This window comes from Dendrobates tinctorius, unplaced genomic scaffold, assembly GCF_039654945.1.
Source record: "Dendrobates tinctorius isolate UK_male_01 unplaced genomic scaffold, ASM3965494v1 ptg000111l, whole genome shotgun sequence".
Lineage (NCBI taxonomy): Eukaryota > Metazoa > Chordata > Amphibia > Anura > Dendrobatidae > Dendrobates > Dendrobates tinctorius.
Window position 1 is genome coordinate 16,422,155 of NW_027361779.1, and position 26,448 is coordinate 16,448,602.

A 26,448-nucleotide genomic window follows, 5' to 3' on the forward strand; every position below is an offset into this window, starting at 1 on the left:
ATGTCTCTCTGACCACTAGCAACTACCATATATACTCGAATATAAGCCGAGGCACCTAATTTTGCCATGGAAAACTGGGTAAGCTTATTGACTTGAGTTTAAGCTGGATATGCATTGTCCCCTCATCCCTGTCCTGGTATGGATGGCTCCCCCATTGCTGTCCTGATATGCATGGCTCCCCGGTCCCTGTCCTGGTATGCATGGCTTCTTATCCCCTAGCCTTGTAAAAATGGTTCCTATTAAAAAATTTAAAAAAATCCTACTCACCTTCCATGTGCCCTCGCAGCATCTCATTGGTCCCAGCGCTGGCAGCTCTTCCTATGCCGAGCGATCACGTGGTCACGCTCATTAAGGTAATGAATATTCCATCCACGTCTATGGGAGTGGAGAGGCGTGCATATTCATTACCTTAATGAGCGGGGTCATGTGATTGCTTGGCACAGGAACAGCTGCCGGCACCGGGACCAACGAGATGCTGCGAAAGGGCGTAGGAGGGCAAGTAGGATGTGTGCTGTAAGATGTCACTGTGCACGCTATAGGAGAAATGAATATTCATTTCTCTTTAGCAGTGGCACAGGCTTTAGCCACGGCCGCCGGCTCCTGTCTCTGTGATCCGCCGCTCCCCCTCCCCCACCGGCTTTCTGGGACAACTGACTCGTGTATAAGCTGAGAGGGGCGTTTTCAGCACAAAAAAAAGTGCTGAAAAACTCGGCATATACACGAGTATATACAGTAGTTACTATCACTATATGAGTGGTCATAACCATGGATACCTAAGGTCCTGCAATGCCTGCACACGAGGAAAGAGACATCGCAAATCAGAAGAACTATACTACAATTCTAATTGGAGGCATTTGCTAATATTATTATAATTATTATTACAATTACTACATATTGGGAAAGGACCTTACGAGATGGGAATACCACTTTAAAGTATATATTGCTGGTTCATACTATACTGGGATTTGCTTAAGATTATGTATGAAAAATATGCCATCTATATAGTCTGTATATTGTCCCATTTCGAACATCAAGCCGGTGATATTAGAAAACGTAGAGCGTATGACAGCAGTGAACAGAACCATTTCCAATCCGATGCCTGTGACACCGGTGAGCGCAGTGCGCATGTGGCATCAGCGAGCTTTCCTATTGGTCAGAACGTCGAGCTACGTGTATGACAAGTGGACATGTGCAATACACATGCTTGGATTGTATTTTCACTGTGATATGGATCACAATGATACAAAGACTTTTTTTTTTTTATAAAGTATGTATTAATGAGGTTAAAGAGCTCTAATTAATGTTTGGAACTATATAGATCTCACTATCTGCACTTGTACCTTGCTCGAGAAAGGTTCTGTGAACTGAAATGTGGCCGTTTGGGCTTTATAAAGTCCAGTTTTTTACATCTAAATTGGAGTGCTGCTTCCATTTTCATATTTTTATACTACATAAAAAATTGGATGTTTGGTTGGAGGCCTGCCACCCACCGTGAGTACAATTGTGATGCTGTTGCATCTCTCCCTTTTCTATATCCATCTGTCCCATATCTATCCTATATCTCAGCTATCTCGGGTCTTGGAAAATGTTGACATCATTGAAATGGTTTTTCCTACAAATTTCTACATTTTCTTTTTTTTCACAATTTATATAAAAAGACAATGGGGCACAGAAAGAACATGACATTTTAAACAAACATTGGCCCACACCACATAACCAATCCTGCTGGTTCGCACCCTGTTAATTTTGCCTGCAGCCAACACACATCCCATATGACCTGATATTATGCCATATGCCGCTGATGCCAGCCATTGGCTGCAGTGATCACGTGGCTTAAAGGGAATCTGGACACTAGGGTGACCGGATCTCATATGGGGGGGAAAAAAATGTCAGAATCTTGTTCGTCTGGACCCCACAAAACGATTCCCCCTTCCAGATATTGAGAGAGCCAAAATTTGAGCTCGATCATACGACGTTAACCCGTGCTGCTCGTCGCTCAAAGTTTGAAAAAATCCAAATTGAGGTATTTTAAGATTTAGGTATTTTGCATAGTCTGTTAGACTATAAAGAATGTGACAACAACATTGCAGAAATAGCCCTGACCAAATTTTCGAACCATTTGTGGTATTTGAATGCAGAGTTGGTGGGATTATCGGTTTTTGATCCCACCATTACAGACAATGAAAAGTTGGTAATGGCTAATAAATTGCTCAGTAGCACAGATGAACCATCAGAGCACGCTAACCTACATGAGTTGATAATTTTACATAGTTATCTAATCTATTCTAGAGCTTTTGTTAAAGTAGTTTTTGAAATGTCAGAATATAATGCTCGGCATTTGCTTACAACTTGCAGGACATATTGCTTTTGTTCTTCATCTTTTGTCAGAAGGTCGTTAAAGTCGGTTACTTCCTACGTCTTTTAATTTTTCTTTCCTAACTTTTGGATTTACAACCCTAGCGTGCTCTGATGGTTCATCTGTGCTACTGAGCAATTTATTAGCCATTAACAACTTTTCATTGTCTGTAATGGTGGGATCAAAAAACGATAATCCCACCAACTCTGCATTCAAATACCACAAATGGTTCAAAAATTTGGTCAGGGCTATTTCTGCAATGTTGTTGTCACATTCTTTATAGTCTAACAGACTATGCAAAATACCTAAATCTTAAAATACCTCAATTTGGATTTTTTCAAACTTTGAGCGACGAGCGGCACAGGTTAACGTCGTTTGATCGAGCTCAAATTTTGGCTATCTCAATATCTGGAAAGGGGAATCGTTTTGTGGGGTCCAGACAGACAAAATTCCGACATCGATTTTTTGCGGTCACCCTACTGGACACCAGGTTTTTGCCAACTCATCTGAGAGCAGCATAATGTAGGAAAAGATTCCCCGATTCCAGGAGCGTCTCACTTAGTTTACTGGATGCAGCAGTTGTGACGCAGAGTGTTTAGATGTAGCAGAACTCAGAACGCTAACCCTGCTCACACCACAGCTTCCTGTGTACATTGTATATTGAAAGAAAGCCGCTTATCTGAGGAGGGGGTGTGGTCAGAGCACTTGGCAGGAGGCGGCTAGTCTGGGTAGTGATAATCTCCTGGTGATAAAACTTTCATTGTATGGAAAGAACAGCACACAGCCTAATAAGTGACACATCTCTGAAATCGGTGTCTCAGCCCCTACTTCATAACGTCCTGAGATTACATAGCAAAATCCTGCTGACAGATTCCCTTTACCTAGGGCATCACTGCAACCGCCAAGAAAACAGTAAGCAGGGTGGATCTGGAAAACCAGAGATAACGTGGGAGGCAACATATTTGTTATACTAGTTGTATTGCTGCCTGTGTGCAGATTTTTTTTTATTAACTTAGGCAACACTCTAAGGGCCCCGTCACACATAGCGACTCACCAGCGATCCCGACAACGATATCAACTTGTCAGGATCGCTGGTGTGTCGCTACATGATCCTGGTGAGCTGTCAGACAGGCAGCTTCACCAGCAATCAGCACTAGCGACACCGAGCGGGTGCGTCGCTCTGTACGTTAGTTACCAGCGCGCTGATGCAGGGAGCTGGTAACTAAGGTACACATCAGGTTTCTAAGCAGTGCATCACTTAGAAACCCTGCGTTTACCTTAGTTACCAGCGCACTGATCGCTGGTCTTCCGCCTGCCACACGCAGCGATGCGTGCTGGCCAGCGGGAGACCAGCGATCAAAAAAATGTCCTGGCCACTTCAGGACGATCAGTGATACCGGCAGGGGGGCCGGTCGCTGGTCAGTGTCACACACAGCGATCTCGCTGGTGAGATCGCTGTTGCGTCACAAAACTCGTGACTCAGCAGCGATCTCGCTAGCGAGATCGCTATGTGTGACGGGGGCTTAAGACTCAAAATAGGCAGGTGTGCTTTGAATGTCTCTCTATTTCATAGCTGCAGAGGTATTCTATGGACAGAAGTCTAATAGATGTGCTTCACTTCTCATCAATCCCTTGAAAATGAATGCAGGACTCATGCTGAAAGACTTACAGTACAGAAGATGCTCTGGGAAACCATACTGAGAAATCAGCCCGATTACTGGTGTGGGTCTAAAACAAAGCAATGCACAAACACTCGTCACTAATAGAATAGCTTTATAGCTTAATAAAATAGACACACACATAGTAACTTTTCAGTGGACTGTCTTTCACTGGCCTTATGCTCTACTACTTTATAGAAATAGATATCTGATTTCATGCAAATAACTGCAAGATTTCTAATAATAATAATTTAATTGGGGCCTCACCATTTGCAAGATCTCTGAATCTATGACTATATCCTAATCATGTCCAACTGACTTACACAGCGGATTACAAGAGAGCCATGCCAACCGTGCTGCACCACCACCATCTGCATTGTAGTAATGCCAGAATTCACTTGACAGTAAGAAGTGATCTACCAAGTGGTAAAAAACTGAATCATATAGTAGAATCAAAAGTTACGTCATTGTTAATTGTACAGTAGTTAAGTATTTATTGCAGAAAACCTTTGGCTCTTCAATTGTTGGGTTACACAGACTGCATCAGGAATATTTAAAGGGGGGTGTCCACCTCTGCACAAATACCGCTCTCAGCCCCAGGTCTCTCTCCAGTCTACTAACAAATAATGTTACATACCTGCCGTAGCCAAACAATGGCCACTGAATAACAGGATTTCTTCTGCTCAACCATAATTGTGAAGGATATTTAGAACATGAGACTGGGGGGTTCACAGAGGAACAGGGCTTGTCTGGGGAATAAGTAGCATTTTTTTCATTTATACAACATGCTGGGGCGATTCCTACAATGTTGCCCTGTAGTGGACAACACCTTTATTTTCTAATATCCTGGGAACTAGTATTCTGCACTTATAGTTCCATCTTGGTGACTACATAATTGAATGGAAATTTCAGCTTCCAAATTAATAAACATATTTCTTCTTCAACTCCTTGACAGCAAACTAAATTTACGTCCCTGCAATCAGATTACTAGATGCTCACCCCATATGGCAATACAAACTCCCTGTAGTAATAAATAGATCTCTCACACCTGATGAAGCTGGTGTAGATACTCTGAAAATCCTACCCACACTAGCCACCCCACATGGCAATACAAACTCCCTGTAGTAATAAATAGATCTCTCACACCTGATGAAGCTGGTGTAAATACTCTGAAAATCCTACCCACACTAGCTGTACAATCATTTTGCTTATGTCCAGCAAGAAAATGAAAAAGCACACAAATCCAAGATTATTTATGAGCTGAATTTAATCTCAACCCACCTAGGAAGACTGACAGATCCTCAAGTGTCCTTCTAGCGTGTGATCTCACACTGCTCAGCACAAGCTGCAGCTGTCAGTCAGGCTGGGTGCGCGGAGAGTGGACTATACAGCCATTCTGACATGGTGGGTACATCTTGCTAGTCTGGCCTGCATCAAAGGGGAATAATTCAGGGGCTCATTTTTTCAGTCTTCACCCTGAACAGATCAGGCAGACAATGCTTTGTATGACCCTGACTGAGGGGGTTGGGAGTCCAACTGATTCCAGAGCATAGGATTAGCACTATACTTAAAGCGGTCATAGCTCTATTTTTGCTCTGTGCTCAATGCATGTTTTATATTCATCTGATGTGTTCCATATTTACATTATTAAGTGGTTGTGTTGTTTTGGTTTGCGAGTCAAACTTTCATTTTGGCACTTGTTTGGCCTGTTTCTTTCTTACAAATATTATTACACTCGTGGGGGAAACACACGAGGAACCAATTCCATTGGATTTTGTATTAATCAAGGACCATTGAGGCCAGTCTATCTGCAGCACACTTTGGATAATAAGCTATACCAATAATGTTAGTCTAGAGCAGGGATAGGGAACCTTTTCTGCCAAGGGCCTTTTGGATATTTATACCATCCTTCGGGGGCTGTACAAATCACGCACTAACTCCACCCACAAAGTACATGCTGACGCTGGCACTCATGTCAGGATGTAAGCTTTCACTGTATCCACCTAAGCGTTCAGTAGTGAATGTGCTCATGCACATGCTCACAGTGCAAGAAAAAAAATTCAAGGGCAGGCAAAACACAGTGGCTTGCCCACGAACTGTGGTCCCCTGGAATGTGCCCGGTGGACGGAGAAAAGGTCAAAACTGGCAATAAACAACCCAAGGGCCGGAAACGTCCCGCCCCTGGTCTAGCACATGGATTAGCGTGTGCTACAGTGGAGTTCTATTTTACGGTACACAAACATTAAAGTGCTATTCCCATCTCTAAGATCCTATCTCAATGTGTAGTAGGTGTAATAATATTAGCAATTTCCTGAAATTAGAAATATAGTATAGTTCTTCTGATAACTTATGTCGCAAAGCCCATAAGCAGGGCATTGCAGGACTTTAGGTGGCCATGGATAGTAGCCATTGTTACGACCACCAATAAATAGAGTTTGCTAGTGGTCATAACCATGGAAACATTAGGTCCTGCATTGCCTGCACATGAGGAAAGAGACATAGCAAATCAGAAAAACTATACTATATCTAATTGAAGGTATTTGCTATTATTATTACACCTACTACATATTGGGATATAATCTTGGAAAAGGGAATACCCCTTTAAGGTGCACATACATTTAACTAACTACTTTTGTTTTTTAATAGCATTTTGAAACAAAGCTGTGTTTAATCCTAGTATATCTCTTCAAGAACCTGTTAGCCAGTGTCTGATTGGTTTTCAATAAGACCCTTCTCCTAGAATATATCTGGTCTTCTAGAACCTCTTATTTGAACTAGAATATATGGCCATAGATTATAACATGAATATAATATAGGAGCTTGTGGCATGTAGGTGTGTGAAAGGCACTTACCTTGTAATTGCAGTAAAAAGCCCTCGAATGCGTGCCTTATGCCGGGCAACAAATGCCTCAGTATAGATGACACCCTTGTTGTTCGGGTCGATCTTCCCCTGGATTACACTTCCAAGTCTTAGTTCCAAAGACTGCAGGTAAAGAGGGATTAGGAGTGAGAGGATGTTTACTTTTCTACTATTGTACTCACTATTGTTTGACTGAGCAAATTCTACATGTGGCTGCGATGTATGTATGATCAACTCTACAGTGCAGAGCATAGTCCTAGATTTGGGAGAATAATTCAATAACGAATTAGACCAAGTTCAGATGAGAGAATGGGAAAAAGAAAACGCTGGCTGATTGTTATCTGTATTCCATCCATGTTTCCGTATTCTACATCTGTGTGGCATCTGTTAAAATGTACAAGATTATGTACAGCTTTAGTGCAACACATCCAAAAAATTGGATGCAATATGGATGATCTGTATGGGATTTAGGTTTTTTTCTGTATTCACCCATGGGCAGAGAATAGTGCATGCAGAGATATTTTTTTAACACGAACACTTGGCCCATGTGAAATAACTTATCTGAACAGCCCTTTTGAATTACATTGGACAGTGTGTGGTCAGTGTACTATCTGATCTTACACACTGTTACACACTGCGATATCGCTAGCAATATCACTGTAAAGTCACCGATTTTGTGACGTAGCAGCGATATTGCTAGCGATATCGCTACATGTGATACTTACCTCCGACCGGCTCCCCCGCTGGTTATCGCTGGTCGCGCGAGAAGGTCCTGGATCATTTCTCGTCGTCAGCTTCCTGCGGCGCTTCCTGCTGTGACGACAAGCGACGCGTGCGGGAGGACGTTAGGATCGCCGCATCTGACAGGTAAGTAGCGACCCCCGACCCCTGCGATGTCGCTGGTGAGATCTGCCTGTGTCGCAGCTCACTAGCGACCACTTAGCGATGCACCAGCAATCCATATCGTTGTCGGGATCGCTGGTGCATCGCTATGTGTAACGGTACCCTTAACTCTGACAGCACTCGCTCATCCCAGTGTGAAAAACTGATCATTTACATGTTAAAGATGACAAGCTCCTCAGTGCCCCTCCTCCCTGCTGCTGTAGGCAGTAAGCACTTACGGTACTTTATGGTTACCCTGAGAACTATATTCCTGTAAATGTCAACAGTGAGAAGAGTCAGTTTTATTTATAATAAAAAGAAATACAGAGCTGCTGAAATATGTGTCTGGCGCGCTCCTTTATCACCTCTGTCAGGAAGTCTCCAGGAAGGTCGTAAGTCTTGCATAGTTCTGATATAGTCACTTGGCCGGCTTCCTGCAATTTATCATTGACTTCTTCAGCAATCTGGTCCAGATAGTTGCTAATAATAAAAAGAAGAAATGTAAATAGATGGGTCTTGCTAAACATAAAAACACATATGAAACTCAGGACACATGATGCTATTGTCCTCTTGGGTAATTAATGAATAGAAAGTCAATTTAGAAACTATTCATTCAACTATTCAATAGACACATATACACACACACACACGAGAAAAAGTGTGACAGACATTCTTATGCATGTTTGTCACACTTAAATGTTTGAGATCATCAACCTAATTTAAATATTAGACAAAGATAACACAAGTTAACACAAAGTGCAGTTTTTAACCCCTTCACCCCAAAGCCTGTTTTCACCTTCCTGACCGGGCCAATTTTTAAAATTCTGACCACTGTCTCTTTATGAGGTCACAACTCTGGAACGCTTCAATAGATCTCACTGATTCTGTTTTTTCGTGTACTACATAACAGTCATCAACTTTCTTTGATATGACTTACGTTTATTTAAGGGGAAAAAGAACAAATTTGGCAAAAATTTTGAAACTTTTAATTTTTATACCCTTAACCGCTCTCTGACCTTAGGCGTACTATCCCCGTCCATGGAAGGGATAGTACATCATGTGCGATCAGCAACGCTCACGGGGGGGTGCAGCTGATCGCGGCCGGGTGTCAGCTGATTCTCACAGCTGACACCCGGCACTAAGTGCCAGGGAGACCCCGCGGCATGACGCGGGGTCCCGATCTCTACCATGGGGACCCGACGTCATCCGACATCCGGGTCTCCAGCACTGAGAGACTTCCTGTCATGCGCAGTGATGACCAAAAAGTCTCTCAGGTCAGTGTAATAGAAGCTGCAACGCTGACAGCTTCTATAGCATGCAGATCTGCATGCTATAAGAGCGATCAGCCTGCACAAAATGAGTATCCCATAGTGGGACAGGGTGTAAAAGTAAGAATGAAATAAAAAAAAATAACAGTAAAAATATTTATTAGTATTTGTGATGAAAAAGTCAAACGGTGCTCCTTCCCTTCCAAGATCTGCCATGTGCCCAAACAGTGGGTTACCTGGATATATGGGGTATCAGCATACTCAGGACAAATTGTACAACAACTTTTGAGGTCCAATTTCTCCTGTTACCCTTGGTAAAATAAAAAAATTGGATCTGAATTAAATTTTTTGTGAAAAAAGTTATTAGTTCATGGGTTTTTTTTTTGTTTTGTTTTTTTAAACATTCCAAAATTTCCTGTGAAGCACCTGAAGGGTTAATAAACTGCTTGAATGTGGTTGTTTGCAACCTTGAGGGGTGCAGTTTTTAGAATGGTGTCACTTTTGGGTATTTTCTATCATATAGACCCCTCATAGTGACTTCAAATGTGATGTGGTCCCTAACAAGAAACAAAAAAAAGGGTTGTAAAAATGAGAAATCGCTGGTCAAATTTTAACCCTTATAACTTCCAAAAAAAAAAAAAAAAAAATTTGGGTTCCAAAATTGTGCTGATGTAAAGTAAACATGTGGGAAATATTACTTAAGTATTTTGTGTGACATACAGTTGTGGCCAAAAGTATTGACACCCCTGCAATTCTATCAGATAATACTCAGTTTCTTCCTGAAAATGATTGCAAACACAAATTCTTTGGTATTATTATCTTCATTTAATTTGTCTCAAATGAAAAAACACAAAAGAGAATGAAGCAAAAAGCAAAACATTGATCATTTCACACAAAACTCCAAAAATGGGCTAGACAAAAGTATTGGCACCCTCAGCCTAATATTTGGTTGCACAACCTTTAGTCAAAATAACTGCGACCAACCGCTTCCGGTAACCATCAATGAGTTTCTTACAATGCTCTGCTGGAATTTTAGACCATTCTTCTTTGGCAAACTGCTCCAGGTCCCTGATATTTGAAGGGTACCTTCTCCAAACTGCCATTTTTAGATCTCTCCACAGGTGTTCTATGGGATTCAGGTCTGGACTCATTGCTGGCCACCTTAGAAGTCTCCAGTGCTTTCTCTCAAACCATTTTCTAGTGCTTTTTGAAGTGTGTTTTGGGTCATTGTCCTGCTGGAACACCCATGACCTCTGAGGGAGACCCAGCTTTCTCACACTGGGCCCAACATTATGCTGCAAAATTTGTTAGTAGTCTTCAGACTTCATAATGCCATTCACACGGTCAAGCAGTCCAGTGCCAGAGGCAGCGAAGCAACCCCAAAACATCAGGGAACCTCCGCCATGTTTGACTGTAGGGACCGTGTTCTTTTCTTTGAATGCCTCTTTTTTTCTACTGTAAACTCTATGCTGATGCCTTTGCCCAAAAAGCTCTACTTTTGTCTCATCTGACCAGAGAACATTCTTCCAAAATGTTTTAGGCTTTTTCAGGTAAGTTTTGGCAAACTCCAGCCTGGCTTTTTTATGTCTCGGGGTAAGAAGTGGGGTCTTCCTGGGTCTCCTACCATACAGTCCCTTTTCATTCAGACGCCAACGGATAGTACGGGTTGACATTGTTGTACCCTCGGACTGCAGGGCAGCTTGAACTTGTTTGGATGCTAGTCGAGGTTCTTAATCCAACATCCGCACAATCTTGCATTGAAATCTCTTGTCAATTTTTCTTTTCCGTCCACATCTAGGGAGGTTAGCCACAGTGCCATGGGCTTTAAACTTCTTGATGACACTGCGCACGGTAGGCCCAGGAACAGTCAGGTCTTTGGAGATGGACTTGTAGCCTTGAGATTGCTCATGCTTCCTTACAATTTGGTTTCTCAAGTCCTCAGACAGTTCTTTGGTCTTCTTTCTTTTCTCCATGCTCAATGTGGTACACACAAGGACACAGGACAGAGGTTGAGTCAACTTTAATCCATGTCAACTGGCTGCAAGTGTGATTTAGTTATTGCCAACACCTGTTAGGTGCCACAGGTAAGTTATAGGTGCTGTTAATTACACAAATTAGAGAAGCATCACATGATTTTTCGAACAGTGCCAATACTTTTGTCCACCCTCTTTTATATGTTTGGAGTGGAATTATATTCAATTTGGCTTTAGGACAATTCTTTTTGTGTTTTTTCATTTAAGACAAATTAATCACACTTGCAGCCAGTTGACATGGATTAAAGTTGACTCAACCTCTGTCCTGTGTCCTTGTGTGCACCACATTGAGCATGGAGAAAAGAAAGAAGACCAAGGAACTGTCTGAGGACTTGAGAAACCAAATTGTGAGGAAGCATGAGCAATCACAAGGCTACAAGTCCATCTCCAAAGACCTGAATGTTCCTGTGTCTACCGTGCGCAGTGTCATCAAGAAGTTTAAAGCCCATGGCACTGTGGCTAACCTCCCTAGATGTGGACGGAAAAGAAAAATTGACAAGAGATTTCAACGCAAGATTGTGCGGATGTTGGATAAAGAACCTCAACTAACATCCAAACAAATTCAAGCTGCCCTGCAGTCCGAGGGTACAACAGTGTCAACCCGTACTATCCGTCGGCGTCTGAATGAAAAGGGACTGTATGGTAGGAGACCCAGGAAGACCCCACTTCTTACCCCGAGACATAAAAAAGCCAGGCTGGAGTTTGCCAAAACTTACCTGAAAAAACCTAAAACGTTTTGGTTAGAATGTTCTCTGGTCAGATGAGACAAAAGTAGAGCTTTTCGGGCAAAGGCAACAACATAGAGTTTACAGGAGAAAAAAAAAAAAAGAGGCATTCAAAGAAAAAAAAACACGGTCCCTACAGTCAAACATGGCGGAGGTTCCCTGATGTTTGGGGATTGCTTTGCTGCATCTGGCACTGGTCTGCTTGACCGTGTGCATGGCATTATGAAGTCTGAAGACTATCAACAAATTTTGCAGCATAATTTAGGGCCCAGTGTGAGAAAGCTGGGTCTCCCTCAGAGGTCATGGGTCTTCCAGCAGGACAATGACCCAAAACACACTTCAAAAAGCACTAGAAAATGGTTTGAGAGAAAGCACTGGAGACTTCTAAGGTGGCCAGCAATGAGTCCAGACCTGAATCCCATAGAACACCTGTGGAGAGATCTAAAAATGGCAGTTTGGAGAAGGCACCCTTCAAATATCAGGGACCTGAAGCAGTTTGCCAAAGAAGAATGGTCTAAAATTCCAGCAGAGCATTGTAAGAAATGCATTGATGGTTACCGGAAGCGGTTGGTCGCAGTTATTTTGGCTAAAGGTTGTGCAACCAAGTATTAGGCTGAAGGTGCCAATACTTTTGTCTGGCCCATTTTTGGAGTTTTGTGTGAAATGATCAATGTTTTGCTTTTTGCTTCATTCTCTCTTGTGTTTTTTCATTAAAGACAAATTAAACAAAGATAATAATACCAAAGAATTTGTGATTGCAATCATTTTCAGGAAGAAGCGGAGTATTATCTGACAGAATTACAGGGGTGTCAATACTTTTGTCCACAACTGTATATATACACACGCACACAGTGAAGGATTAACAATGGTTTCAACTTTTGACTTTCAGGCTCCATATCTCATTATCCACTTTGGCTTTGAACTTGATACTATTATCATTTTATAGACAACCATCTTGGATATCTCATACATAAATTTGACTTGAAACTATTTAGCGCCTGATTAGTTATGCAGATTTTTGTCATGTCACTGCATTGTTACTGTTTAGCGCCTATAAATCTAAATGTTATTATTTTATTAGTATTCTGTAAATCCACCTTTGGCTTTCAACACTGCCTGAATCCTTCTGGGAACGTGCTCGATTAGAGATGAGCAGATCCCTGGATGTTCGGGTCCGGACAGTTAAAAAAATAAATAAATAAATTGGGTATCAGAACAGTACACGGACTGCATTCAACTGAACAGGTGACCCGCACATCCATTGTTTGCCAAGCTTTCATGTTCATGACTGCGTGGCAAACACTGCCTCTGATCGTCGGTAAAATAATTACCGTCGGTCAGATAGGCGCAGTTCCCATGCAGTCAAATCACAACATGAGCCCTCCGGTCACTGACGTTGGTTGATGGGACTACTACTCCCATCAGCCGCACCTGGTCTTGCTGTTATTAGCCGCTCTAAATAAATAATTGGGGGGAAAAAAAAAGAAAAACACATTGTAGGTTCCCCTGTATTTTTTATACCCAACCAGGCAAAACTGACAGTTGCGGGCTGCAACACTCAGATATCCGCATTAGCAAAGCTGGGTATCAAGAATAGAGGGGTCCCCCACACTTTTTTTTAAATTATTTAAATAATTTTAAAAAAACTTCATGAGGTCCCCACATTTCAGACAACCAGCCTTACTAAAGCAGACAGCTGGGGTCTGGTATTCTCAGGATGGTAAGGGACCATGGAAATTGGCTCCCAGACTAAAAATAGCAGCTCAAAGCTGCCCAAAAAAGGCCCATCTATTAGATGCGCTAATTCTGGCGCTTTGCCTGGCTCTTCCCACTTGCACTGTGGTGGTTGCAAGTGGGGTTGATGTCACCTTTGTATTTACTGTCAGTGTTTGCCGCACTCTCATTTGCATGAGAAACACCCGGTGTTCGAGGTGCCGAACCCAAACAGTAACACAGACTTCCTAGTGAAGTTTGTGTTTGGGGTCCGCGCCCAAACAGTAGGTGTTCAGTACGGACCCCAAACTTTACGGTTCGGTTTTGCCCATCTCTACTCTTGATCATATTCAAACATGTGTCAACCGAAATTTGACCTCAGGACTCTTCTACACGTTCCTAAAGTTGTTGCATACTGGTCGACTTGGGTATGTATACAGTTTTTTCTTCAATTCTACCCACAAGTGTTTGATTGCGCTGAGGTCTGAGGACTGTGGGGGCCATTCTAGCTCCTCTACTTCATTATCATTGAACCTTTCTTAGCCAATCTTGACTTATGCCTTGTGTTATTGTCCTGTTGGAACACTATGTCGTCCTTTTCATACCCATAGTACTTGAGTGTACGAAGTAGCTCATTTTGTAGAATACTCACACATAGCTCAGCATTGAGACCACCGTCGATCTTGATCAAGTATCCAATGCCTTTGGCTGTGAAACAACCCCATATCATCAGGCTTCCTACACCGAACATGGCATTTCCTTCAATGTCTCAATCTGTTAGCCCCTTTTCTCCTTATTTTTTTTTTTTAATGTGTGCAGAATGATGGGGACCATGTATACCAGGATGGGAATGGGGGGGTGACAAGGCATACCAGTATGGGGGGGGGGGGGCATATACATATCAGGATGGGGGATATTAGTACAGAATTTGGGGACATTACCCCTATAACAGTGTCAGCACCAGATTTCCTCCCACCCTCATAACAAGGCATCATGACAACATTTTTTTTGCTTCAATTTCTTTTTTTTCTATTTTCCTCATCCAAAACCTAAGTGCGTCTTACAGGCCGAAAAATAGGTGTGTATTATAATGTGACATAAACAGACCAAAAGAAAATTGGGATGTAATGCTACAAGTAAATATTGGTCAATTAATCCCAATATTCTATACTATTATCCCAAAGAAAAAGATACACAAAAGGGCAAAGGGCATTTAGAGTGGCAATTAGGGAAGGGAATGAACCAGTACCAGAACAAATATTGACATATGGTATAATTTGTATAAACATTACTTTGTGCAGCATGCTAAATGTTAGGCTGGGATGCAATATGCACAAGCCACGGTCCTATACAATGGTAGTACGTAGCGAAAACCCATCTACTTACTTATCCACAAGCTGCCCAAGCACCAGCTGAACGCTCTCATCTACTCTCACCAGCTCATCGGCTCTGCTTTCTATATGAGTCAGATCAACATTGACAACCTGTTAATTAGAGGACATCAAATATTACATACACTGTAAAAAGTTTGTGCTTAAAATGACCTGAATATATGATTATCTAGCCACAGATCTATATATATACATATCTCTCTTTATCTCTCTCTGCTGGTCGAGGCTTAAGTGCCTATCAAAAGAGTAGATTACCCAATTGAGTGGGGACCCGTAACAAGCCGAAGTCTAAAAGTTGTCAGTGAGAAGGGCGGACACTGCTTTATTGCACTTATGGTTGCAACAATTTATGTTTCCATTATTATGCGGCTCTGGATATTGCTTTTATGTTCTTTTTTTGTAATCTATATGTACACATGTACGACAATGTCACTATATTGATTTATGTTCTTTTTGTTTTCTAGCAACTCTATGATTAAGACCCGGGACAGTCGAAACATCACTTAAGGCCCCGTCACACAGAGATCTCGCTAGCGAGATGGCTGATTTTGTGACGCCACAGCGATCTCACTAGCGAGATCGCTGTGTGTGATGGGGGATCAGCGACCGGCCCCCCTGCCGGGTATCGCTGATCATGCAGCATCGGCCTGGGCCATTTTTCGATCGCTGGTCTCCAGCTGGCCAGCGCGCATCGCTGCGTGTGGCAGCGCGAGACCAACGATCAGCGACGCTGGTTTCCAAGGTAAACAGCGGGTATCCAGGAGCCGCGGCTCCTGGATACCCGATGTTTACATTAGAAACCAGCGTCGCTGGGCCTGATCGCTGGAGGGGCTGTCTTGTGACAGCTCACCAGCGATCAGCCTAACGATGTCCCAGCGATCCCATCATGTGGGATCGTTGGTGGGATCGCTGGGACATCATTATGTGTAACAGGGGTTTTAGTTTCTGGTCGCTTTTTGCCATCTGTATAATTTATTTTGCTCCCACTGATGTTTCGTTAATAAAACACCTTTTTGCATATTTACTCAAGAGAGTGTGCTGTGTATGTTGACTCCTGATTCAAGCGACTTTTACAGTCCGTTACACCGGCACCTCGCAGTATTAGGCAGAGTGCGCACCAATTTATCTCTTTATTAATATTAAACTGCAGCTGTCTGCTTAGCTTTTCCTGGTTATTAAAAAGAGGGGGGACCTAGCATCCTTTTTTTGGAGTCCCCTTTTAAATTACCAGTAACGGCCAAGTAGACAGCTGTGAGCTGATATTTATAGCCCGGGAACCTCATGTTTATTGCCCCCCTTCCCAACTATTAAGGCCAGCTTTCAGCTGTCTGCTTTCCCTCAACTGGTTAATTAAAATAAGGGGAACCCACACTATTTTTTTCCTTTTATTTATTAGCTCAATACATATACAGTAAACTGCACACGCACTGCACTAATTATATATAAACACTGACATCTATCTATCCTGATGGTTCACGCTGTGAATTTACTGTACTTGGCTAACGAAATGTCAGGTTTCCTATGAAACGGATGCGTAAAAGTTGGGCGGCACACGCATGGACCATGTCATTTTTTTTTTCTTGCATTGGCGAGTCTCAGCTGTGCCGTTTAACAAGACCATACGCAGCATGCTGCCATTTTTCACTCACCCCAATTACAGGTGAGGAAAAACTTGCAGATGAACACTGACTCACTGACTAACATTGCTGCAAGTGCACATTGTACTCGCCGATTTATACGCAGATGTGAGCGTACCTTAAACAAATTATATAGTCTTTAATTTTTCTACCATGCAAGTTCTCATTCACACGTACGTACTTGAAAAAAAAAAATTGGAGAATCAGCGTGTCAGCGTTTTTTTTTAAGGCTGGATAAAGAAATAAACAAATTACAAAGCTTCTCTTATCCATTGCAATGTTAAATACGGACACCATACAAATCATACACATGAATACCGTCTGTGCATTGTACGTATTTTTCATGGACCCATAGACTTGAACTTACACTTTTTAGGTGTCATATCAAAGAAAAACTGACATATCTCCATCACTTTTGCACCGACACACAGTCCGTGAAAAAACACAGACATGTGAATAGCACCACAGATTATAAGGGATAATTGCCGTATTCGTAAAAAAACGGACACAACACACACGTGTGAATGAGGCCTAACACTGTTTTACCATATGCTTGCTTAATTGAGACACTGACGTAAATGTGGTGATATGCACACTGCAGTTTTCCGGCACTTTTATAATGGTGACATGGAAGGAAATGGGATATTGGGGTTTAATTGTTGGTATCAGACTTTAGATATGGCTGTCACGATATCTGATGGAAAGTGACACGACCTGTACATTCAACGATCCTTTGCTTACCTGTTGAAGTTCCACGATGTTCACTCTCCCTACAAAAGAAAAGGTTTTATTATTTGGCGTCATCTAAAAATAATCATTTAGCGTAAATCACTGTAAGGTACTCACCCCCTCGGACCTGCAGCTCATCCCTGATCTCAGTAGAAATTTGTGCCGGTGTAATGTATTCCTTTCCATCCAGGGTGTGCACCACATCCAGCTGCTTCTCCGCAATCAGTTTAGAAACTATCTCAATGCAGTTGCGCTCGGATAATCTAAAGAGAACACAAAATAATGACGTTTACCTTGGGCACATCTTTCAAAAATTACATCATTCTCAAAATTAATATTCCTTACAGAAAAGGTTTTTTTTCAGAATTTCTTGGAGCTTCCAAAATCCATGTTAAAAAAAAAAAAACAAAAAACACCAACTCTTCCCCCCCATAAATAGGGAAATGCATCTATAGTGCATGCCGCGTTTTTTTATTTTTTTTATCCTGCACCATTTTTAAGGCATTATAGAAAAGGCATCATTGATCCTTGGAGTTTTTCTGTATGTAAATCCTGGCAAAATGCATGGTGTTATAAAGGTTTTTATTGCGCTTTTTATGCATTTCTTTTTGCAATGGAAAAAGAGCAAACCATACCCCATTATAGATGTTTAGTAATAGGCCATGTTCAGTTTTTATAAGTGGATCTGCTTCAAGATCTACATCAAAAGGTATACAAAGAGTATTTGAAGCAGTTTTCGTTTACAGTTCCAAAATCCACGAGGAAAAAAAAAAACCTGCGAAAGTAACCTGAATAAAAAAGCAGCAAAAAAAAAAAAAAAACGTTCTTACAAGTTATGATAAAACCACATTGTTTTCTTAGAAGCTTTTCCCTGATAAATCCATATGTGAACATGCCCTAAAGCTCATACATCAATTGCATAAAGCCAGGGCAGAAGTCTGAGACCGGCGCATTGACTACACTGCTAAACCTAAGGCCGGAGTCACACTAGCGTTGAATACGGACAAGTGCGATGCGAGAAAACATCACACAGGACTCGGACCGCTGTTAATCTATGGGGCAGCGCCCATCAGCCGGTTTTTTCTCAGGCATATTCTGCGTGCCGGTGAAACCACAGCCTGCTGCCATTGTACGCATATATTGGCCGAGTCTCGCCAATGCAAGTCTATGGGTGCGGAAAAAAAAAAAGCGCACACTACACGGATCATCAGCGTGACTTGGGAGAAATACGCACAATTTCCTCCTTTCAATGGGGAAATCAGTGAGAAAAGTAAAGCCATACGCATGTCATACGGCGACATAGGTGCGAGAAAATCGCATCAGCTTATTATACAGGGATGACCATACGGAGAACATTTGTGCGACTGTGAGCCGAGGGAATCGGTCCGATATTTCATCCGTTACGTGTGACCCCGGCCTAAGAGAGCAGTTGTGGGTGGGTTTATAATCGCACTTTCCGCATCTGTTGGATGTAGAGAACGAGTGCTGTGCTTGGATGATGGCTCCGTCCTCTCTTCCATGATCAGAAACCTTGTGGCCACAAGATGAAAACCCTACATAACGAATAACGCGCTGCGCTCTGTGTGCACCAACACATCAGTCATTCCAGCCGGCTCGCCGCCATGGCTCTGGGGATGGTTCACTGGCTGCAGCGGTGATATCACGTCCAGTTTGCCCATCACCGCTGCAGTCAATTGCCGAGCTCAGTACGCATGCCGTCTACAACGGCCAAGCTCAGTGACGGGCTGCAGTGTTGACATCACGACTACACGTGCACAACCTCACTGCCGCCAATCACTTGGCTCGGCTATTGTAAACAGCACAAGCACTGAGCTCGGTGATTGGCTGCACTGCTGACATCACATCACCAAGCACAGCAATTGTGCAGTCTGCAATAGCCAAGCTCAGTGATTGGAGGCAGTGAGCTTGTGCACTTATAGTCGTGATGTCAACACTGCAGTCCATCACTGAGCTCGGCTATTGTTAACAGCACAAGCACTGAGCTCGGTGATTGGCTGCAGTGCTGACATCACATCACCAAGCTCAGCAATTGTGCAGTCTGCAATCGCCCAGCTCAGTGATTAGCGGCAGAGAGGATGTGCACTGTAGCCGTGATGTCAACACTGCAGCCAATCATCGAGTTCAGCAATGGTGCCATCTACAATGGCCAAGCTCAGTGATTGGCTGCAGCAGTGATATGACATCGGGTGGTCCCTGCACACAGAGGTGAAGCCCCCCCAGCTTATCACTCAGTACTGCAGAATCCAGGCAGCACTGAGACAAAATGCCCCCTGCCCTGAATTTACAGGGGCTGTCCACCCAAAACAGCACTTTGGTGGGGGCTTCTCAGCTCTGGAGCACAGGGGGGCCTGCACGCCGAGGTGCACAGTGCAGTGACCCAGGGCCATCAGGGTAGGGAAGAGCAGAGACCTGAACTGCCGGAGGCAGCACAGCTGACTTCCGTCACAGTAGCAGCAGTGCGCCGGGACCGGCCGCCTACCTCTGCACAGTATCGCTGAGCTGGGCTCGCTGGAAGTCAGCTGCCAGCCGCCGGATCTCTTCCCAGTCGGCAGACATGTCTGTGGTGCAGAAATGGTAGCGTCCGCCGGGTCACATACACGTCATGCTACGGCGGGTGGAAGGGGCCAAGATACCACAGCCTGTAACTTCGCGTTCAGAAAGCCAGCTCTTCTCTTACGACACTGCCGTGTGACGAGCCTGTGGCTACGTCATATGTATAACTACAGCTGCACTCGGTGCCACACTGTGCAGTGCTCAGTGTGCTGCTCTCTGCTGGGGGAGAGGCGCCTTGTCAGGAACAGTTGTGTATCGTTCCCATTATGAGCGGGCGCTTTGTGATGTAAGGCTGGTTTCACATTAGCGCTTTTGTGCGCAGCGCATCGTGCGCACCCGTGCGCATGCGCACTGCGCACCTATACTTAACATGACGTGCGCATGGTCTTGCGCATACTTGCGTTTTCGTGTGCATGCGTTTTTTTGTCTTTTGCGCCAGGCGCGCCAGACGCAACATGTTGCATTTTTGGTTCCGCCGTCTCGTCAAAAAAACGCATGCGCACGCTTGCGCACGGAATGCGCAAAAACACCACATTGGAGCCTATGGGAATGCATGCGTGCGCACGGTCTTGCGCACGCTTGCGTTTTTTTGCGCATGCGTTTTTGAGTTAAACAAGTCTAGAATGTTCTCTAGACAATGGAAAAAACGTCACACTTAAAAACGCATGCGCATAAAAACGCCAACGCATGCAAAAAACGCATGTAAAACGCAAACAACGCTGCGTTTTTTTTACACATCAGCGTGCGCATGACGTTAAAAAAACGCGCGTTTGTTTTGCGTTTTTCTTTGCGTTTTTTATGCGCCCGATGCGCTGCGCAAAAAAACGCTAATGTGAAACTAGCCTTACACACTTTCTGCACCAATTATTAAGTTGTGTTGTTTGACAAGTGGAGCTCTGACAGCGGCATGTAACACATGTGTCGGTAGACGGGCGCGTCCTTCCATTGGTGCCCCCGTGACGTGATCGAGGGGCGCAGATGGGTTGTCATGACAGCCGAGGGTCTGCGGAAGACCACTGTGCATGTCCTTACGATCCTCCAGCCAGCATTCATAGCAGATGTGGTTTTCTCTATACAGAGCAGTGCCAATGCACAAGCAATCAGATGGTCCCCTACCTGACAATTAAAAAATCTTCCAAAAAAGTGTGCTCGCTTCGGCACATATGCTTAAATTGGAACGATACAGAGAAGCTTAGCATGGCCCCTGCGCAAGGATGACACGCAAATTCCTGAAGCTTTCCATATTTTAAAAAATGAAAAAGCACAAAAAATAAAAAAAAACCTTTTTGTCCTATTAAAAATAAAACAAAATTAACAATACACATATTTGGTATTTCTGCGTTCGTAAAAATCTGATCTATCAAAATATTAAATTAATCTGAATGATAAACCATAATTACGATTTGCCACTGCAACAAAATGCAATAAGAGGCAATCAAAACATTGTATCTAGGGACGGTTTTAGACAAAGTGGGGCCATGGGCAAAAGTTTAAAGTGGGGCCCCAAATGCCAACATAATGCACCATCACACGGAAACATTTCTGTTGTATTTACATGCGCTGAGTTCAGCCCGTCAAATGAGCGTGATCGACAATATTGAAATCGTTCAACGCTTGTTCTCAAGTTTCTTTACTCCGGTAGGTCCCATATAGTACATATAATATAATGCTCTCCCCATGGTCCTTGATAGAGTATACTGCAGCCCCCTTCAGGGTATAATGCATCCCCCTCATAGAGTATAATGCAGCCCCCTCAGAGTATAATGCAGCCCCCTCAGAGTATAATGCAGCCCCTCTCAGAGCATACTGCAGCCCTCCTCAGAGTATAATGCAGCCCCTCTCAGAGCATACTGCAGCCCTCCTCAGAGTATAATGCAGCCCCACACACACAGTTCAATGTAGTCCCCTCATAGAGTATAATGCAGCCCCTCTCAGAGCATACTGCAGCCCTCCTCAGAGTATAATGCAGCCCCACACACACAGTTCAATGTAGTCCCCTCATAGAGTATAATGCAGCCCCTCTCAGAGCATACTGCAGCCCTCCTCACAGAGTATAATGCAGCCCCACACACACAGTTCAATGTAATCCCCTCAGTGTATAATGCAGCCCCTCTCAGAGCATACTGCAGCCCTCCTCAGAGTATAATGCAGCCCCACACACACAGTTCAATGTAGTCCCCTCATAGAGTATAATGCAGCCCCTCTCAGAGCATACTGCAGCCCTCCTCAGAGTATAATGCAGCCCCACACACACAGTTCAATGTAGTCCCCTCAGAGTATAATGCAGCCCCTCTCAGAGCATACTGCAGCCCTCCTCACAGAGTATAATGCAGCCCCACACACAGTTCAATGTAATCCCCTTATAGTGTATAATGCAGCCCCTCTCTGAGCATACTGCAGCCCTCCTCAGAGTATAATGCAGCCCCACACACAGTTCAAAGTAGTCCCCTCATAGAGTATAATGCAGCCCCCTCATAGAGTATAATGCAGCCCCTCTCAGAGCATACTGCAGCCCTCCTCATAGAGTATAATGCAGCCCCACACACACAGTTCAATGTAGTCCCCTTATAGAGTATAATGCAGCTCACCCACACACAGTATAATGTAGCCCCCTCAGAGTATAATGTAGCCCCCCTCATAGAGTATAATGCAGCCCCCTCAGTATAATGCATCCCCCTCATAGAGTATAATGCAGCCCACCACACACACAGTTTAATGTAGCCCCCTCATAGAGTATTATGCAACTCTGCACACACAAAGTGTAATGTAGCACCATCATAGAGTATAATGTAGCCCCCTCATAGATTATAATGCAGCCCCCTCAAAGTAATGCAGCCACACACACACACACTATAATGTAGCCCATTCAGAGTATAATGTAGTGCCCTCATAGAGTATAATGTAGTTCCCTCATAGAGTATAATGCAGCCCCCTCAGAGTATAATGCAGCCCCACAAACATACACACACTATAATGTAGCCCCCTCATAGATTATAACGTAGCCCCCTCAGAGTATAATGCAACACCCTCAGATTATAATGCAGCCCCCTCAGAGTATAATGCAGCCTCCTCGGAGTATAATGCAGGTCCCTACACACACACAGCATAATGCAGCCCCCCTCAGAGTATAATTCAGCCCCACACACACAGTATAATGCAGCCCCCCACACATAGTATAGTGCAGCCCACACACACAGTATAATGCATACACATATATACACATACGGTATAATGCATACACATATAAAATATTCACCTCTCCTCCTCGTTCCCCGCCCAGCTCCAGGCTCTACTCCGGTCTCACCAGCTCCATTGCTAACACAGCGTGGTGCACGATAAAGTGACGTCATCGCACTCCCGCTAAGGCCTGTTTCACACTTCCGTTTTTTGACGTCAGTCAAAATCTGCCAATTTTTGAAAAAAACGGATCCGCCAAAAAAGGAGCGGATCCGTTTTTTCCCCCATAGACTTACATTAGCGGCGGATCTTGACAGACGGCTGTCCATCACACCCGTTTTTTGACGGATCCGTCAAACTTTTAGCGTCTCCTGGGCGGATGAGACAGACTCTGCAACGTTTTTTCCGAGCTAATTTATATTGCGCATGCCCGGCAGATTCGCTGGAGCAGGGCTTTTAACCCCTGAGTAGCGTTCCGGAACAGCCGTGCAACAAAAAAAAAAAATTCTCTCTCAGAATGATGAGAGAATGATTGGAGTGTGTCATCTGACTCTCTCTCCTCCATCACTGCTTTCAACTGTATTGGCACATCACTGGCTGGGGGCCCCTGTAGGAGTGGGGTGCCTAGGCAGCTGCCTGGTCTGCCTGCTCCTAATGCTGGCCCTGATTGTATCTACCCCAAAACAGTATCAGTAAAAACATCAGATCAGGGTGCAAACAAAAAGCAATTAAACAGCCCTATATGCAGAAAACTCTAAAAGTACTGTCACACTTAGCGATGCACCAGCGATCCCAACCAGCGATATGACGCGGTCAGGAACGCTGGTGCATTGCTAAGTGGTCGCTAGTGAGCTGCCACACAGACAGATCTCACTAGCGACATCGCTGGGGACGGGGGTCACTACTTACCTGTCACACCAGGCGATCCTGCGTCCTCCCGCCCGGCTCCACGCGTCACTCGTCGTCACAGCAGGAAGCTGACGATGAGAAACGGTCCTGAACGTTCTCACGCGATAAGCAGTGGGGGGAGCGGGTTGCAGGTAAGTATCGCTATAACGTCACAAGTTATAGCGATATCTCTTAGGGTGACAGGCCCTTAAGTGTCACGGGTCTCCGAAGATGGCAACACATGATGTCTCCCTGAATGATGCTCTACTGAGAGGACCAGACCTCAATAACAAACTGCTGGGAGTACTTATGCGCTTCCGTAAGGATTACATTCCTTTCATCACTGACATCCAGCAAATGTTCCATTGTTTCTGTTACGGGGCTGGCAGAACACACCAAATAATAAAGATGAAATAATATATAAGGTGCGTTCGCAGCCCAGGGCCCACCATGCAGAGGTGACCAACTGCTGCTGAACAATGAGGGAAAGGCGTGTAGGAGTAAAGTCAGACACCGGTGCGTAATCACTGAGCCGGTGCTAACAGGCACGTGCGCCGTTACTTCACGTAACACGTGCCTGCCGGCGAACAATCGCAACCTGTTAGCGTCACAGGGTGTGAACCACTGCTGCAACGTGTGCAGTATCTGCCCTGACGGATGCCACTAACCAGCCTAATAACTGGGCTGGAAAGTGCTACTAAAGCGCACGGTGTAACTAGCGGAGGCTGCGATAGCAGTGGCCAAGGAGGCCTATACTGGACGACACCCTAGGCGCTAGTGGTGGATGTGTGGAGCAACACTGCGGTGCTATGCAGTGTAGAGCTAACCTACTGACTCTAATCCCTCACCCTAACACATATGTAATATCCAAGGAGGGGGGAAATATAATGTGTCAGTCACCAGGCTCATTCATCCATCATCACACATACACTAAATGCATTAGCCTCAGAGTCTATCATAGCACATGGCGGGGCGGCCATGCGAGCCTTTTATAGCTGGGACCTTCCTGATCCTCCAGATGGATCAATCGGAACTGGAGAAGGATCTGAGCATGTGACTCCCGATCCCCAATGGGAGATCGTCTCCTGAGCATGCTCAGTGGAGCGAAGGGAGGACTGAGCATCTGGAGTCTTTTGCTGCTGGACAGGCTGCATTGCCATAACTGGACCAGAGGTGGCAGCAGCAACCGAACCCATGATGCTGGTGTGGGCAGAACGCCAGGCTCATTGAGTCTGCTGAGCAGGCTCTCCACTGCGGCCGGAGGGGAATGGGAGACCGAAGACGGCAAGGCTCGGGATTCTTGCTGTGCAGCGCCTGGAACCTGACACCTAACATGGCCCCCTCCACTCTGAGCCTTGCTGAGCTGAAATGCCACAATAAGGAGCAGGGTGTGGATATTCTCCACTGGCTCCCATGTCTGAGCCTCAGGACCATGACCCTTCCAGTCCACCAAATAAAATTTTTTGCTACGCACCACCCTGCATCCCACGATAGCATTGACCTTGAATTCGTCCAAAGACAGGTCGGATGTCTCGGCAGATGACTCAGAAAACCGGGACAAGTGAGCAGGCTTAAGGAGGGACAAGTGAAAGGTGTCAGAATGGCCAAGTGGGGAGGAAGAGCCAGGTGATAAACCACAGGGTTGACCTGCTCCAGGACCTTGAAGGGACCGATGTATTGCGGCGCAAACTTGGTGGACTCAGCCCGCAGCCTGATATTTCGGGCAGAGAGCCACACCAAGTCACCAGGGGCAAAAGTTGGAGCGGGACGCCGATGCGTGTCAGCGGATGCCCTCATTCTCTCCTTAGAAGCCCGGATGGCATCCTGAGTGCGATCCCAGATGTCGCAAGCCTCCACTGCCCAATCTGCCACCCTGGAATCAGTGGAAGACACTGGCATCGGGACGGGGACGCGCGGATGCCGGCCGTAATTATGGAGGAACGGGGTCTGACTGGTGGAATCAGCTACTGTGTTGTTCAGAGCAAATTCTGCCCACGGTCGTAAGGATGCCCAGTCATCCTGCCTGGCCGAGACAAAATGTCGCAGGTATGTGAACAGAGTTTGGTTAGCTCTCTCAACCAACCCGTTCATCTCAGGGTGATAATGGGAGGACAAATTTAGCTCAATGCTGAGCAGACTGCAGCGCTCCCTCCAAAACCGAGACACAAACTGGCGACCCCAGTCACTAACTATTTTGTCCGGCATACTGTGCAAACAAAGTATGTGGTTTATGAACAGCGTGGCGAGACCACGGGCAGAAGGCAGCCGCATGAGTGGCACCAGATGCACCATTTTAGATAAATGATCGGTGACCACCCAGATGACTGCGCTGCCACTGGATTTAGGCAGGCCGAGCACAAAATCCATGCCGACCATCTCCCAGAGTCTGTCTGCCACCGGCAAGGGGTACAGTAACCCAGTCGGCCTCTGCCTAGAGGACCTGTTCCGAGCACAGGAGACGCATGCCTGAATGTATTCTCTTGTATCCCGAGCCATGTGCGGCCACCAATAAGTCCTTGCCAGGAGTTCAGTGGTCCGCCTAGTACCAAAGTGACCA

At 44.7% G+C, this 26,448-nt stretch overlaps 1 protein-coding gene and 1 non-coding gene across 3 annotated transcripts in view; one reads left to right on the top strand and one right to left on the bottom strand.

Moving 5' to 3' along the window:
• Nucleotides 1-24,916, bottom strand: part of UFL1 (UFM1 specific ligase 1) — a 101,978-nt gene extending 77,062 nt beyond the window's left edge. The window contains exons 1-7 of one of the 2 annotated variants that reach the window (XM_073589538.1): nucleotides 24,821-24,916; nucleotides 17,370-17,515; nucleotides 17,265-17,293; nucleotides 14,882-14,979; nucleotides 8,122-8,236; nucleotides 6,867-6,997; nucleotides 4,026-4,084 (exon numbers count right to left, since the gene is read on the bottom strand). In XM_073589538.1, coding sequence (XP_073445639.1) covers nucleotides 4,026-4,084; nucleotides 6,867-6,997; nucleotides 8,122-8,236; nucleotides 14,882-14,979; nucleotides 17,265-17,293; nucleotides 17,370-17,515; nucleotides 24,821-24,831 — 589 coding nt within the window. In that variant the 5' untranslated portion in view covers nucleotides 24,832-24,916. Of the gene's footprint in view, nucleotides 1-4,025; nucleotides 4,085-6,866; nucleotides 6,998-8,121; nucleotides 8,237-14,881; nucleotides 14,980-17,264; nucleotides 17,294-17,369; nucleotides 17,516-19,752; nucleotides 19,958-24,820 lie in introns of those variants that run through there. The other variant, XM_073589537.1, reaches the window with a different exon arrangement.
• Nucleotides 20,972-21,075, top strand: LOC141100956 (U6 spliceosomal RNA). Its single transcript, XR_012234831.1, has one exon. It is a non-coding gene; the product is annotated as a U6 spliceosomal RNA (small nuclear RNA).
• Nucleotides 24,917-26,448: the final 1,532 nt, after the last annotated feature.